Here is a 13,726-nt window from a genome sequence, read left to right on the forward strand (position 1 = left end):
CATATTGCTGCCTGTTCTTGTTTTGGCTTACTTCTCAAGCCTCAGTGAAAATGTGGCTCTCAGTTTTTTGTGTTTTTTTTTTTTTTTCTAAAATAGGGGCTTAATGAGAAAAAATATATATAGACTCAATTTGGACTTGCTTTACTTTTTTACATTTATGGAACTGTTTCAGTTCCCTTTACTCACATATATAAATACTTTACTATAAAGAACACCTCCCATTTTTTTATCACTTGTAATAAAAGCACAGGGCAAAATCCAAGACAGAAACTAAGAATTAGCGAAAAATAGATAAACACTATTTAATTTTACTTTTTTTATACTTGATAAGAGGTATACAAACCTCAGACATATATAAGCAAGTGTCAGAACATTTATATAATTTGAGAAGAGTAAAAATTACCTTTTCCAGGTGGGATGGAGAAAAACCTAGAGGGGTAGTATGGGGTGGGAGTTTGAAGGGAGTTTCAAAAGGGAGGGGACATATGTCTACCTATAGCTAATCCATGTTGACATATGGAAGAAATCAACTACAACAATATTGTAATAATCACTCAATTAAAAGAACAACTTTCCAAGACCAAAAAAAAAAAAAAAGACTTATTCCTAAGATTCTTTGTTGCTGTGCTAGACTCTGCTGAAAGGGTTATTTTTCTCCAAAATATCTTATTTGAGAGGAAAGAAAATATTTTACTACCCCCAAAGACACAGGGTGAAAGAAATGGTATCACTGAGCAAAAATGAATTATTCTACAAACCCCCAAAGAGCCTTTTACAAGTTGAAGAGGGTACAGTACCAATTATACTATTATCTCACCCTACTCTCTGGGTGAATAGTCTGAAAGCCTAAAATTACAGTTGATGTTCAATTCCTTGGCTTCATTTGCAAATTGGAGTCATTTTCTTTTTTTGTGTGAATGCCATAAACACATGTTATATTGTTTAAGAGTAGCAGCCCTTAGTTTGTTATGATATTTTTCTCCTTTTTTGTCCCCCATGTCAAAGGACTTTTTTTTTTTGGTCTTAATTTGGTTTGTTGCAAATTGATGTAATACTGTGTTTCTGAATGATTTGCAGTGGTCTTAAGTGCCATTTGAGCACAGGCTTTTTGGCTTATGATTTGTGAGTAGACCATTCTGGAGAAGGTCCTCCAACTGGCCAGATGTGTCATTTTGGAACAGATTGAGGGCCTGCCAAAACACCATTTGCTGCCAGGACCGGATATTGTAGGGGTGCTCACCACCCTGGTACCATATTTTTGCAGGTCTTAACATTGCATAAATAGGCAGCTGTTCTCTATTTAGAATATAAATGAGTCACCAGCTTGCTCTCCCTTGAGGATTTACCTGCAATGGGGAACCACAGTGTTAACCCCTTCTTCCCCTCCTGTTGGAACATCACATTTATGCATACTTCTCTCAGCCCATTCAGAAGCAAACCCCTATGCATATAAATCACATCTTTCTTGCCAGTTAGACAAGAGAACTCAAAAAATATGCAGTTCACTGTGCTCAAATGGAACACATTTCCACAGCAGCTAAAGCAGTAAATTAATCAGCTTATAAACTGAGAGTGAGCAATTTGTGCTCACTTTTTTCTTATGGCTCCTTCAATAGGCGACAAGGTTCTCTAATCTCATAAAAGGCCATGACTTCATTAAGATGAAAAACCATGTTGTTGCAAGAGACAGGAAAAGAAAAGCCCTAAAAGTCACTCAGTTTTCTCTCTGGACCTATTTTCAGGACAGGGGATTTTTATTTATTTGGAGAATGACAGTTAACCTGGAGACTTAGCCCCACAAAGAAGCAGAGTGCTGAAGTGGGTCTCATTATGGGACATCAAAGGCAGTTGGCTTGACCTAATCCATGTTTGCAGCAGATGATTTACATAACAAGCTAGCACAAGCTGCCCAATTTTGATTTCAAATAACTTGACCAGTTTCAAATAGCTTGACCAATTTACATTAAATGTATATGTGTGTACCTGCATATACATACACATACATATACACACATGTATTTGTGTGAGTGTGTGATTGTTTGTTCTAGCCCAAAGTATATTGGGGTAAAAACTTGTCAGTGTTAGAATATCAAAGAATAGAAAAAGTCAAAGCAGTTATGAAAAGCAGAGGCTTTTATGTTATATGGTATATTAGCTGCTTTCAACTACATTTCATTGAAGTATTGTTGACTTACAATATTACATTAGTTTCAGGCATACAGTGTAGTGATTCAATATTTTTATAGATTACACAAGATACAAAGTTGTTATAAAACATGGACTATATTCCCTCTGCTGTCTGTTACTTTCTTGTAACTGACATTTTATAACTGGTAGGTTGTACCCCTTAATCTCCTTCACCTGTTTTCTCAACTACTTTTTTGAATGTTTACCCTAAAATAGATATAGTCCTTATTTGCTAAATAAATCAGCATTCTGCAGTCTGATAGGAGGGAGTCATTTCTCCAGGCTTTTCATCTTGCCATGGGAGGAAAAGTCCAGAGATAGATAGGTGACATTTGGAGAGCCAGGCATGCCAGATTTTCGGAGGTTACAACCGAGGTCCAACCTGCTGTTCTCCTAATGAAAGGAGGAGAAATTCAGACTGGCAAAGCTGCTATAAGGGATATCTCTGCTCCGAATGTCACGCTGCCCAGATGTCGCTCGGCAGGTGGAGATGCAGACAGAATGAAAATGTAGCCCTGTGTATGTGGGTGCTAGTGCGTTACAAGGGTGAACAATGAATCTATCTTCGGAAGTGTAATGAAAACAGTGTGGATCTTGTCCATATTCATGTTACCAGAAAGCGTTTCCCAGAGAGTTCTCACTCCACTTCCCCTCCCTGACTGACGGGCATACATGCTCCCAGACCATGTGCATATGAAATGTTTCAGGGCTTTAAGTTTAACAAGCATAACAATTAATTTTAATGTATTTATATACAGGTATTTGTACATATATGTGCTTTTTAAATAGTAAAATGGGATCATATTACCTAAACAGTTTTGTACCTTGAGTTTGTATTAAATCTCAAAACTGCATCATGAGTGTTTCTCATTTTATTTTCCTCCAGCTTATCTCGTTTTCAACTCAGATTTCATAGCAGAGATTCATAATCATATAACTAGTCACTTCTCTGTTGATGAGCACTCAGGTTCGCGCTGACATGTTTTAAGACGGGCATGTTTAAGACTTGAAGTTACCTTTTGCAAGAGAAACCTAAAGTTACTGTCACTGAGTTTTCCTTTACTGCAATTATTTTTCTTCAGTGTTACGAGATGACTTCCGGCAAAATCCCACAGATGTTGTAGTGGCAGCCGGAGAGCCTGCAATCCTGGAGTGCCAGCCTCCCCGGGGACACCCAGAACCTACTATCTACTGGAAAAAAGACAAAATTCGAATTGATGACAAGGAAGAAAGAATAAGTGTGAGTAAAATTAGAATGGATGCCCAGAGGGGTTGGATACCAAGCTTTAAAATGGATGTATTTTATTTATATTATCTATAATATTTTATTTATATTATTTTATTTATATTATTTGTTATTTATTGTTAATAAAGTTATAGAACTCTGTTTGAGTGCTAATTACTACTTACACTATATTGAAAAGGCTGAAAAAGGATACCCAAATGACAAATTTTGGAATGAGGCTTCAAAGAGACAAAAATTATATAAATAAAATGTATATGTTATATTAATAACTGGACTAATCTGAATATGTAAATATATCTTTGTAATAGAATATTGATGTCAAAGCTCTTTTGGGAACTCCAGATGCATTTATTGATCATGGAGTACATTAAGTGTCAAAGTGTAAGTGATGACCATAAACTGTATTAACTAAAACATTTCTTTTCACACTACTTTCAAAATTATAAGAGGAAATTGTGGTGATGAATATTTCAAGCTCTTTTCCAGTTTTTCCAATGTAATATTTATAACTAAAATATTATGAGAATTCATTTCAAAGTTTAAGAGATGTAAAGTAAAATCAATGTTAAAATAACTGCCAAGTTCTGCAGTTTAAACTTACAAAAAATTAGTCCATTTTCAAGGGAAATTGGTCATCATTAATTAGTTGATTAATATCAAGATGAAACACCCAGAAAATGGTAAAAAGCTAGAGAAATGGTATATAGATTATTTTTTCAGAGGATCTACTCACCGTTAGTATGTGGAGTTTGTGAGAGCTGGTCACTGAAATAGTAGATAATGCCTCAACCTTCTGACATTGTTCTTAGTACAATTTTTGTACTCAGTATAATAACTAAGAATAAATATATTTTATTTAAAATAATGTATCATTTAACAGAACAAATGTGCTATTTCTATTAAAATGTCCATATAGTCTGGGTGTCTATTATCTTTAAAAATATCTTATAAGTGAGATTTTATTCTTATGTGTACTTTGTGATTACATCATAACACAGAACCAGAGAGGCCATGCAAAAGATCACAGCATATTCACATGAGTATTCTGGTTTGAACTGTGGACACTGTGGAGATCTACAGTGAAAGATCATTTGGTTCCCAGTGGTCTGTGCTTGGCTACCAAACTTAGGAAAATGTGCTCCTGTTCAAGATTTTCTTTTTCATGTTTGTAATCATTAAATTTTTGCTTTATAACAAATCACCCCACAATACAACCATTGCATTTATTCTGTGATTCTGTACATGAGTTGACAGTTCTTTGCTCATTGCCAGGTTGGTTGATCTTTGCTAGGTGTTCTCCAGCTTCTGTGGCTTGTTTGAAAGTGTGCTGGCAGCTGAATGATCTAGGATAACTTTCCTGTACTCACATGTCTGGCCATTGACTACTTCTCAAGCCAGCCATCTTGGTTCTTCTCCTCATAGCCTCCCATATTCCAGCAGACTAGCTTGGGCTAGGGGCTCCCAGGTGGCACCAGTAGTAAAGAACCTGCCTGCCAATGCAGGAGACGTAAGAGATGTGGGTTTGATTCCTGGGTTGGCAAGATCCCCTGGAGGAGGGCATGACAACCTATTCCAGTATTCTTGCCTGGAAAATTCCATGGACAGAGGAGCCTGGTGAGCTATAGTCCATGGGGTCGCAAAGAGGCAAACACGATGGAAGTGACTTAGCATGCACTCAGCTTGAGCTAATTCCCATAGTTGTCTCAGGGTTCCAGCTGCAGCAAGCAGTCAAGTCCCTACGTGCAAGTGCCTTTCTTCCGGTGAAATGTTGCTTTAGTTCCACTGAACAAATCAAGTCATACTGTCAGTTTCATCTTCAAGGGGAGGAGAAATGGCCTCCCTGGTTTATAACCTACCATTTATTCTACTGCATTTAGTTGAGAAAAGGTTGATGATCTTTTCTTCCGAAGTATAAAAAAATGTTGAAAATACTTTGTTGAAAATACATGGCTAGTTTTAGAGCCTGAAATATGTCTGATGAAAACATATCTACTTGAGTTCTATCTGCCTGTGAAATTAAAAAGTAAAGGAGGAAACCAGCATATTCTTATCTCATATCTCTTTAAGAGAGATTGTTTAAAAAAAAAAACACACAAAACTCAAAATTGGAAAAGAACCTGTAAGTTGATGATACACTTACTGAAAAGCTTATTCTGCTGTAGTATCCTCTTAACAAACAATATTGTAACATCATTATATTTGTTTATTCAAACAGAAATGCTTCTTATTTAAGAAACTTTTAGGGGCCACCTATACAAAGCCAACAGTTTGTACCAAGTCATACTCATCATTCCAAAAAATTATTTGTTTTTATTCAACCTCACATCCCTCTTCAAAAGTTGTCTTATAAATACAGTTAAGATGAGACAAAGATAATTTTAATGCTAACAAATACCCCATGAAGACAGAGATTTTTACTATTTGATTTACTGCTGAATCTCAAGGACCTAGAACACTGCCCGGCCAATAGAAAGATGGTAACAATAACCCTGTGTACGAGACAGCAAAAGAGACACTGATGTATAGAACAGTCTTTGGATTCTGTGGGAGAGGGAGAGGGTGGGAAGATTTGGGAGAATGGCATTGAAACATGTAAAATATCACGTATGAAACGAGTTGCCAGTCCAGGTTCGATGCACGATACTGGATGCTTGGGGCTGGTGCACTGGGACGACCCAGAGGGATGGAATGGGGAGGGAGGAGGGAGGAGGGTTCAGGATGGGGAACACATGTATACCTGTGGCGGTTTCATTTTGGTATTTGGCAAAACTAATACAATTTTGTAAAGTTTAAAAATAAAATAAAATTTAAAGAAAAAAAAAAGGAAAAAAAAAAAAAAAAAAAGAAGTACCCAACAAATACTCATTGAATTCTTCTGAGTCAATTGGATCTCATTATATTATCAAAATAAAATATCTAGCGCTTCTTTCTGATGACAGATGTCAATAGAAATTCATTCAACAGAATTTCAGAGTGAAGACCAACCATGAGGTTTATTTTTTTTTAATTTATTTAATTTTATTTTATTTTTAAACTTTACATAACTGTATTAGTTTTAACCATGAGGTTTAATGGCAGCAGTCACAAGTCTCGAAATAGGATCAGGCAAGAGATAGGAAGACTGCCTTAAAAGAAGCATTCTCTAGAAAGAGAATATGGAGGCTTACATGGAAGCAGAATTTAAAAGATGCCAAAAGAGTGGGAGAGTTTTGTGTCTTAGACACTCAACTATTTCTTTTAGAGAAAAATTATGTGCTTAATTTTTCAAGATTTTTTTATTAATGACCTTTCTTTCTCTGTTTCTTTTCTTCTCCATTTTCCTTTATTTTCTTTCTTTTTTTTTCCATCCAATTTTAACAGATCCGTGGTGGAAAACTAATGATCTCCAATACCAGAAAGAGTGATGCTGGGATGTATACATGTGTGGGCACCAACATGGTGGGAGAGAGAGACAGTGATCCAGCAGAGCTGACTGTCTTTGGTAAAACTCTGTTTTAATTTATAAATTGCTATTTATTATCTACTCTTTCTTCGCTTTTAAATATTTTTGCTAATACCAAACACCAGGCCATATAGGGATGGTTACTTATGACTTGTAGTGAGCTGAAATAAACTAGAATTGTCTTGTTTTCTGATTCTGTCTTTCAGATGAGATCTTTGATTTGAAGAAAATTAAACTTTTGAAACAATTTACCTGCTTCATTCCTATATATCTATAAGATTTTGCCTTTCATAAAAATGTTAAAAATTACTCTTTCTCAAAATCTGTTGGAGATTATATCCATCTAAAGTTTATCACTCATTCCATTGCAATGCGTTTATCAAATATTTATTATGTGCATGACATGAGATAAGGCTTTTAAAAATTAGAGAGTATACTATAAAGTCATTTCACTTTTCTTCTACTTAAAAAAAAAATCTCAGATTGAGCTACTTGCAGTTTTAGCTCATGATAAAAAGACTAGCTTGCTAGTTATACACACAGAATCAAAAAGTAGAAAAAAGTTATTAAACTATTTTGCTATGCTATTCATGTTTCTTTAACTTTAAGAACCAAGGGCCTCTTGAGCTGGAGTAATTTAGTTAATTTTAGTTAAAACATGACTAGATCTGTATCACAGAAATAGTAAAGAAAACATTAGAAAGGAAGAAATTGGAGATGATAAAGATGATGGAATAAACAAAAGTAGGGAAAATACTGAGCAGCTGTGAAAAATTAAAAGAGAAATATTAATACAGTGACAGAAAATTGGGGAAAAAATGGAGATCCTCAAGATACTGGAAAATGAAACATCTTTTAGAAAATATTGAAATCTCATTCAAGTATCTGTATGGAGTTATATATTATATGAATACACACAAACATACTCATATACACATATTTATATGTAGATGCTATGCTATGCTAAGTCACTTCAGTCGTGTCCAACTCTGCGACCCCATAGACGGCAGCCCACCAGGCTCCCCCGTCCCTGGGATTCTCCAGGCAAGAACACTGGAGTGGGTTGCCATTTCCTTCTCCAGTGCATGAATGTGAAAAGTGAAAGTGAAGTCGCTCAGTCGTGTCCAACTCTTAGCGACCCCATGGATTGCAGTCTAACAGTCTCCTCCATCCATGGGATTTTCCAGGGAAGAGTACTGGAGTGGGGTGCCATTGCCTTCTCCATTATATATAGATGTGTATATATACATTTATATATATATATAATAAATATATGTATATATAAATAAAACAGTCACTGTTACAGATACTATGTGTTTTTTTTTAATATAAGATAATTGTGAATTTTAGATTACTCTTTTTGTGCCAGTAAAATAATCTTCTGGATGTGTGCATAATATAAGACACCACATCATTCCTCCAGAACACGCCGAGGGCGGCATCAGAATCTGGCATGCGTCCCTAAAGAAACTTCTTTGGTAGCTTGGGATGTGCCACCCATGGTGTAATGGGAATGCTATGATGCAAAAAAGAGCCACAGTGTGATTTCCACTACATTTAGAGTGTTAGGTGTGCTTTATGAATATGTACCGGAGTGCAGACCTCTCTTTTCAATTGCTCTGAGTACCAGGTAAATCTCTGGTCATACTCCTTGTGGCTACTAAGTAGCTTGAAGTCCAAAATGACAAAACCAAGAGAAATCCCATACTTCATGAAAGGAATTGAACAGTAAAAACAAAACTGTTTCAAGTGTGCATGTTAATTTCTCTCCTGTGGAGTCCAGACAAGTATCCATGTTAGCCCTTAGATATCATGCAGTCACCTTTAAGAGTCTCAGAATGTGCTTCACTTGTAATGAATAAAATGCAGTTTTGCCTGCTAAGATATGAAATTAGTGGTCACCAAACACTAGCATTGAAAACCCACAAGTACAGCTGTGCTATTTAAAGAAACACTCTTCTCTATTCTACTGCTACCCCCAGCTTCAGAGCAGAAAATTATTGCATTACAGCAGTATATATTGCCTTCAGAAGAAAACTGAAAGTGTTTATTGTTAATACCCAAGTAATTAGATTTACCAAATGTGACTGTGTTTTGACATATTTACCCTACTTTCTTTAAAAACATGATAAGAACTACAGAATTTCACTAATTATGTCAGGAGTTACAGGAGGGACTTCTAAATTATTTTGAAAACAGCTGTAAACCAAAGAGATCAAATTTGTCTACAGGCAGCTCTTCTAGAACAATTGATTTAAGGAGCAGAGAAACATTTATATTGTGGTATAGTCAGAACTGACCTAAGGGGTTATAGGTACAGTATTAACTTGTGGGGAAAAGTAAAATTCCATAATTGAAATTGAAAAAAAATCCAAACCAAGGAATAAAACATTAAAAGAGTCATGATGGCTTAAGTGTTTCAAGATTGTGACTACTATTCTTTGAGAAAGACCCCTCCTGTACATTGATTCCCCAATTCTTAGAGAAAATAAAATAACTAGTGTACTTTGTATAATGAGGCCTTCTTTATTTTATTTTGATGCTCTACATCCAGAAAAAGGTTTTCTAGTAAACCTATTTATATTTCATCTTTTCTTCAGTTCAGTCATTCAGTCGTGTCCAACTCTCAGCAAACCCATGGACTGTAGCATGCCAGGCCTCCCCATCTATCACCAGTTCCTGGGGTTTAAAAAAACTCATGTCCATTGAGTTGGTAATGTCATCCAACCACTCATCCTCTGTCGTCCCCTTTCCCTTCTGCCTTCAATCTTTCCCAGCATCAGGGTCTTTTAAAATGAGTCAGCATTTCGCATCAGGTGGCCAAAACACTGGACTTTCAGTTTCCACATCAGTCCTACCAATGAAACTCAGGACTAATCTCCTTGAGGATGGACTGCTTGAATCTCCTTGCAGTCCAAGGGACTCTCAAGAATCTTCTCCAACAACACAGTTCAAAAGCATCAATTCTTCGGTGCTCAGCTTTCTTTATAGTCCAATTCTCACATCCATACATGACTACTGGAAAAACCATAGCCTTGACTAAATGGACCTTTGTTGGCAAAGTAATGTCACTGCTTTTTAATATGCTGTCTTGGTTGGTCACAGCTTTTCTTCCAAGGAGTAAGCGTCTTTTAATTTCATGGCTGCAACCACCATCTGCAGTGATTTTGGAGCCCCCCAAAATAAAATCTGACACTGTTTCCACTGTTTCCCCAACTATTTGCCATGAAGTGATGGGACTGGATGCCATGATATTACTTTTCTGAATGTTGAGCTTTAAGCCAACTTTTTCACCTCCTCTTTCACTTTCATCAAGAGGTTCTTTAGTTCTTCTTCACTTTCTTCCATAAGGGTGGTGTCATATGCATAGCTGAGGTTATTGATATATCTTCTCCCAATCTTGATTCCAGCTTGTACTTCTTCCAGCCCAGCGCTTCTCATGATGTACTCTGCATATAAGTTAAATAAGCAGGGTGACAATATTCAGCCTTGATGTACTCCTTTTCCTATTTGGAACCAGTCCTTTGTTCCATGCCCACTTCTAACTGTTGCTTCCTGACCTGCATAAAGGTTTCTCAAGAGGCAGGTCAGGTGGTCTGGTATTCCCATCTTTTTCAGAATTTTCCAAAGTTTATTGTAATCCACACAGTCAAAGGCTTTGGCATAGTCAATAAAACAGACATAGATGTTTTTCAGGAACTCTCTTGCTTTTTTCATGATCCAGCAGATGTTGGCAATTTGATGTCTGGTTCCTCTGCCTTTTCTAAAACCAGCTTAAACATCTGGAATTCACTTCAGGTACCACTGAAGCCTGGCTTAGAGAATTTTGAGCATTACTTTTAGCATGTGAGATGAGTGCAACTGTGCAGTAGTTTGAGCATTCTTTGGTATTACCTTCCTTAGGAATGGAATGACTACTGACCTTTTCCAGTCCTGTGGCCACTGCTGAGTTTTCCAAATTTGCTGGCATATTGAGTGCAGCACTTTCACAGCCTCATCTTTCAGGATTTGAAATAGCTCAAGTGGAATTCCATCACCTCCACTAGCTTTGTTCGCAGTGATGCTTCCTAAGGCCCACTTGACTTCACATCCTAGGATGTCTGGCTCTAGGTGAGAGAGCATACCATTGTGTTTATCTGGGTCGTGCAGATCTTTTTTGTACAGTATTGTGCGTATTCTTGCCCCCTCTTCTTAATATTTTCTGCTTCTCTTAGGTCCGTATAATTTCTGTCCTTTATTGAGCTCATCTTTCCATGAAACATTCCCTTGGTATCTCTAATTTTTGAAGAGATCTCTCGTCTTTCCCTTTCTGTTGTGTTCCTCTATTTCTTTGCACTGATCACTGAGGAAGGCTTTCTTATCTCTCCTTGCTATTCTTTGAAACTCTGCATTCAAATGAGTATATCTTTCCTTTTCTCCTTTGCTTTTTGCTTCTCTTCTTTCACAGCTATTTGTAAAGCCTCCTGGGACAGCCATTTTCCTTTTTCATTTCTTTTTCTTGGGGATGGTCTTGATCCCTGTCTCCTGTACAGTGTCATGAACCTCTGTCCATAGTTCATTAGGCACTTTGTCTACCAGATCTAGTCCCTTAAATCTATTTCTCACTTCTACTGTATAATCATAAGGGATTTGATTTAGGTCATACCTAAAGAATATAATCAGAATTTGCCATTGACCAGGTGATGTCCATGTGTAGAGTCTTCTCTTATGTTGTTGGAAGAGGGTGTTTGCTATGCCCAGTGCATTTTCTTGGCAAAACTCTATTAGTCTTTGCCTTGCTTCATTCTGTACTCCAAGGCCAAATTTGCCTCTTACTCTAGATGTTTCTTGACTTCCTACTTTTGCATTCGAGTCCCCTATAATGAAAAGGACATCTTTTTGGGGTGTTAGTTCTAAAACGTCTTGTAGGTCTTCATAGAAGCATTCAACTTCAGCTTCTTCAGCGTTACTGGTTGCGGCATAGACTTGGATTACTGTGATATTGAATGGTTTGCCTTGGAAACGAACAGAGATCTTTCTGTTGTTTTTGAGATTGCATCCAAGTACTGCATTTCAGGCTCTTTTGTTGACCATGACGGCTACTCCATTTCTTCTAAGGGATTCCTGCCTGCAGTAGTATTTATAATGGTCATCTGAGTTAAATTCACCCATTCCAGTCCATTTTAGTTAGCTGATTCCTAGAATGTCAGCATTCACTCTTGCCATCTCTTGTTTGACCACTTCCAATTTGCCTTGATTCATGGACCTGACATTCCAGGTTCCTATGCAATATTGCTCTTTACAGCATTGGACCTTGCTTCTATCACCAGTCACATCCACAGCTGGGTATTGCTTTTGCTTTGGCTCCATCCCTTCATTCTTTCTGGAGTTATTTCTCCAGTGATCTCCAGTAGCATATTGGGCACCTACTGACCTGGGGAGTTCCTCTTTCAGTATCCTATCATTTTGCCTTTTCATACTGTTCATGGGGTTCTCAAGGCAAGAATACTGAAGTGGTTTGCCATTCCCTCTCCAGTGGACCACATTCAGTCAGGCCTCTCCACCATGACCTGCCCGTCTTGGGTGGCCTGGCTTAGTTTTATTTAGTTAGGCAAGGCTGTGGTCCTAATGTGATTAGACTGACTAGTTTTCTGTGATTATGGTTTCAGTGTGTCTGCCCTCTGATACCCTCTTGGAACACCTACCATCTTACTTGAGTTTCTCTTACCTTGGACGTGGGGTATCTCTTCACGGCTGCTCCAGCAAAGCACAGCTGCTGCTCCTTACCTTGGACGAGGGGTATCTCCTCACCGCAGCCCAACCTGACTTTGAACATTGAATAACTCCTCTAGGCCCCCTGCGCCTGGGCAGCCACCACTCCTTGGACCTGGGGTAGCTCCTTCCGGCCACCGCCCCTGGCCTCGGGCATGGGATAGCTCCTCCCTGCCGCCACCCTGTCCTCGGATGCGGGGTAGCTCCTCGTGGCTGCCGCCCCTGACCTCAGACGTGGGGTAGCTCCTCTTGGCTGCTCCTGCGCCGTCGCACCCTGGCACTCTCGGCCACTGCCCCTGACCTCGGACATGGGGTAACTCCTCTTGGCCACCCCTCAGGCATGGGGTCTTCCCGGCTTCTGCCCCTGACCTCGGACGTGGGGTAGCTATGTGCACCATCGCAGCCGCCCGCGCTAAGATAATGGTGACCTCCTTCAAAAGATCCCGTGCATGTACTGCTACACTCAGTGCTCCCAACCCTGCAGCAGGCCACCACCAACCCATGCCTCCTCTGGAGACTCCTGGACACAAGAGTCTGGGTCAGATTGTTGTGGGGTCACTGCTCCTCTCTCCTGGATCCTGGTGTACAGGGATCTGTTTGTGCCCTCCAAGAGTGTATTTCCCAGTCTGTGTCAGTTCTGGCAGCTCTATGGTGGGGTTAATGGCAACCTTCTTCAAGAGGGCTTATGCCATACCCAAGTCTGCTGCACCCAGATCCCCCGTCCCTGTGGCAGTCCACCGCCAGCTCTTAACCTCCTCAGGCAACACTCAAACACGGTTCTGTCTCAGTCTCTGTGGGGTTCCTGGGTCCTGGTGCTCACAAGGTTTGTTTTGAGCCCTCTTAAAGTCTCCAGCGGGAATGGGGTTTGATTCTAGATGCAAATTTACCCCTCCTACCATCTTGCTAGGGCTTCTCCTTTGCCCTTGGATGTGGGATATCTCCTCCCAGCCGCTCCAGCATCTACCATCTTACTGGGCTTTCTCTGACCTTGGACATGGGGTATCTCCTCTCGGCCGCTCTTTTATGGTGTTTGTTCTTCTTTAATATTTGCTGACTAGAAAATAACATCCTAGTTAAGTGGCAGTACCAGATGTAAAAAT

General features: G+C 38.8%; 1 protein-coding gene across 9 annotated transcripts in view; it reads left to right on the forward strand.

The window, feature by feature from the left end:
• ROBO2 (roundabout guidance receptor 2) overlaps positions 1-13,726 on the forward strand; it is a 663,217-nt gene that overhangs the window by 464,976 nt on the left and 184,515 nt on the right. For all 9 annotated transcript variants that reach the window (XM_044940048.2, XM_044940051.2, XM_044940065.2 and 6 more), the window contains 2 exons: positions 3,270-3,427; positions 6,794-6,914. In XM_044940048.2, the coding sequence (XP_044795983.2) occupies positions 3,270-3,427; positions 6,794-6,914 (279 nt within the window). The remainder of the gene's footprint in view (positions 1-3,269; positions 3,428-6,793; positions 6,915-13,726) is intronic.

Source organism: Bubalus bubalis, chromosome 1, assembly GCF_019923935.1.
Source record: "Bubalus bubalis isolate 160015118507 breed Murrah chromosome 1, NDDB_SH_1, whole genome shotgun sequence".
NCBI classification, from domain to species: domain Eukaryota; kingdom Metazoa; phylum Chordata; class Mammalia; order Artiodactyla; family Bovidae; genus Bubalus; species Bubalus bubalis.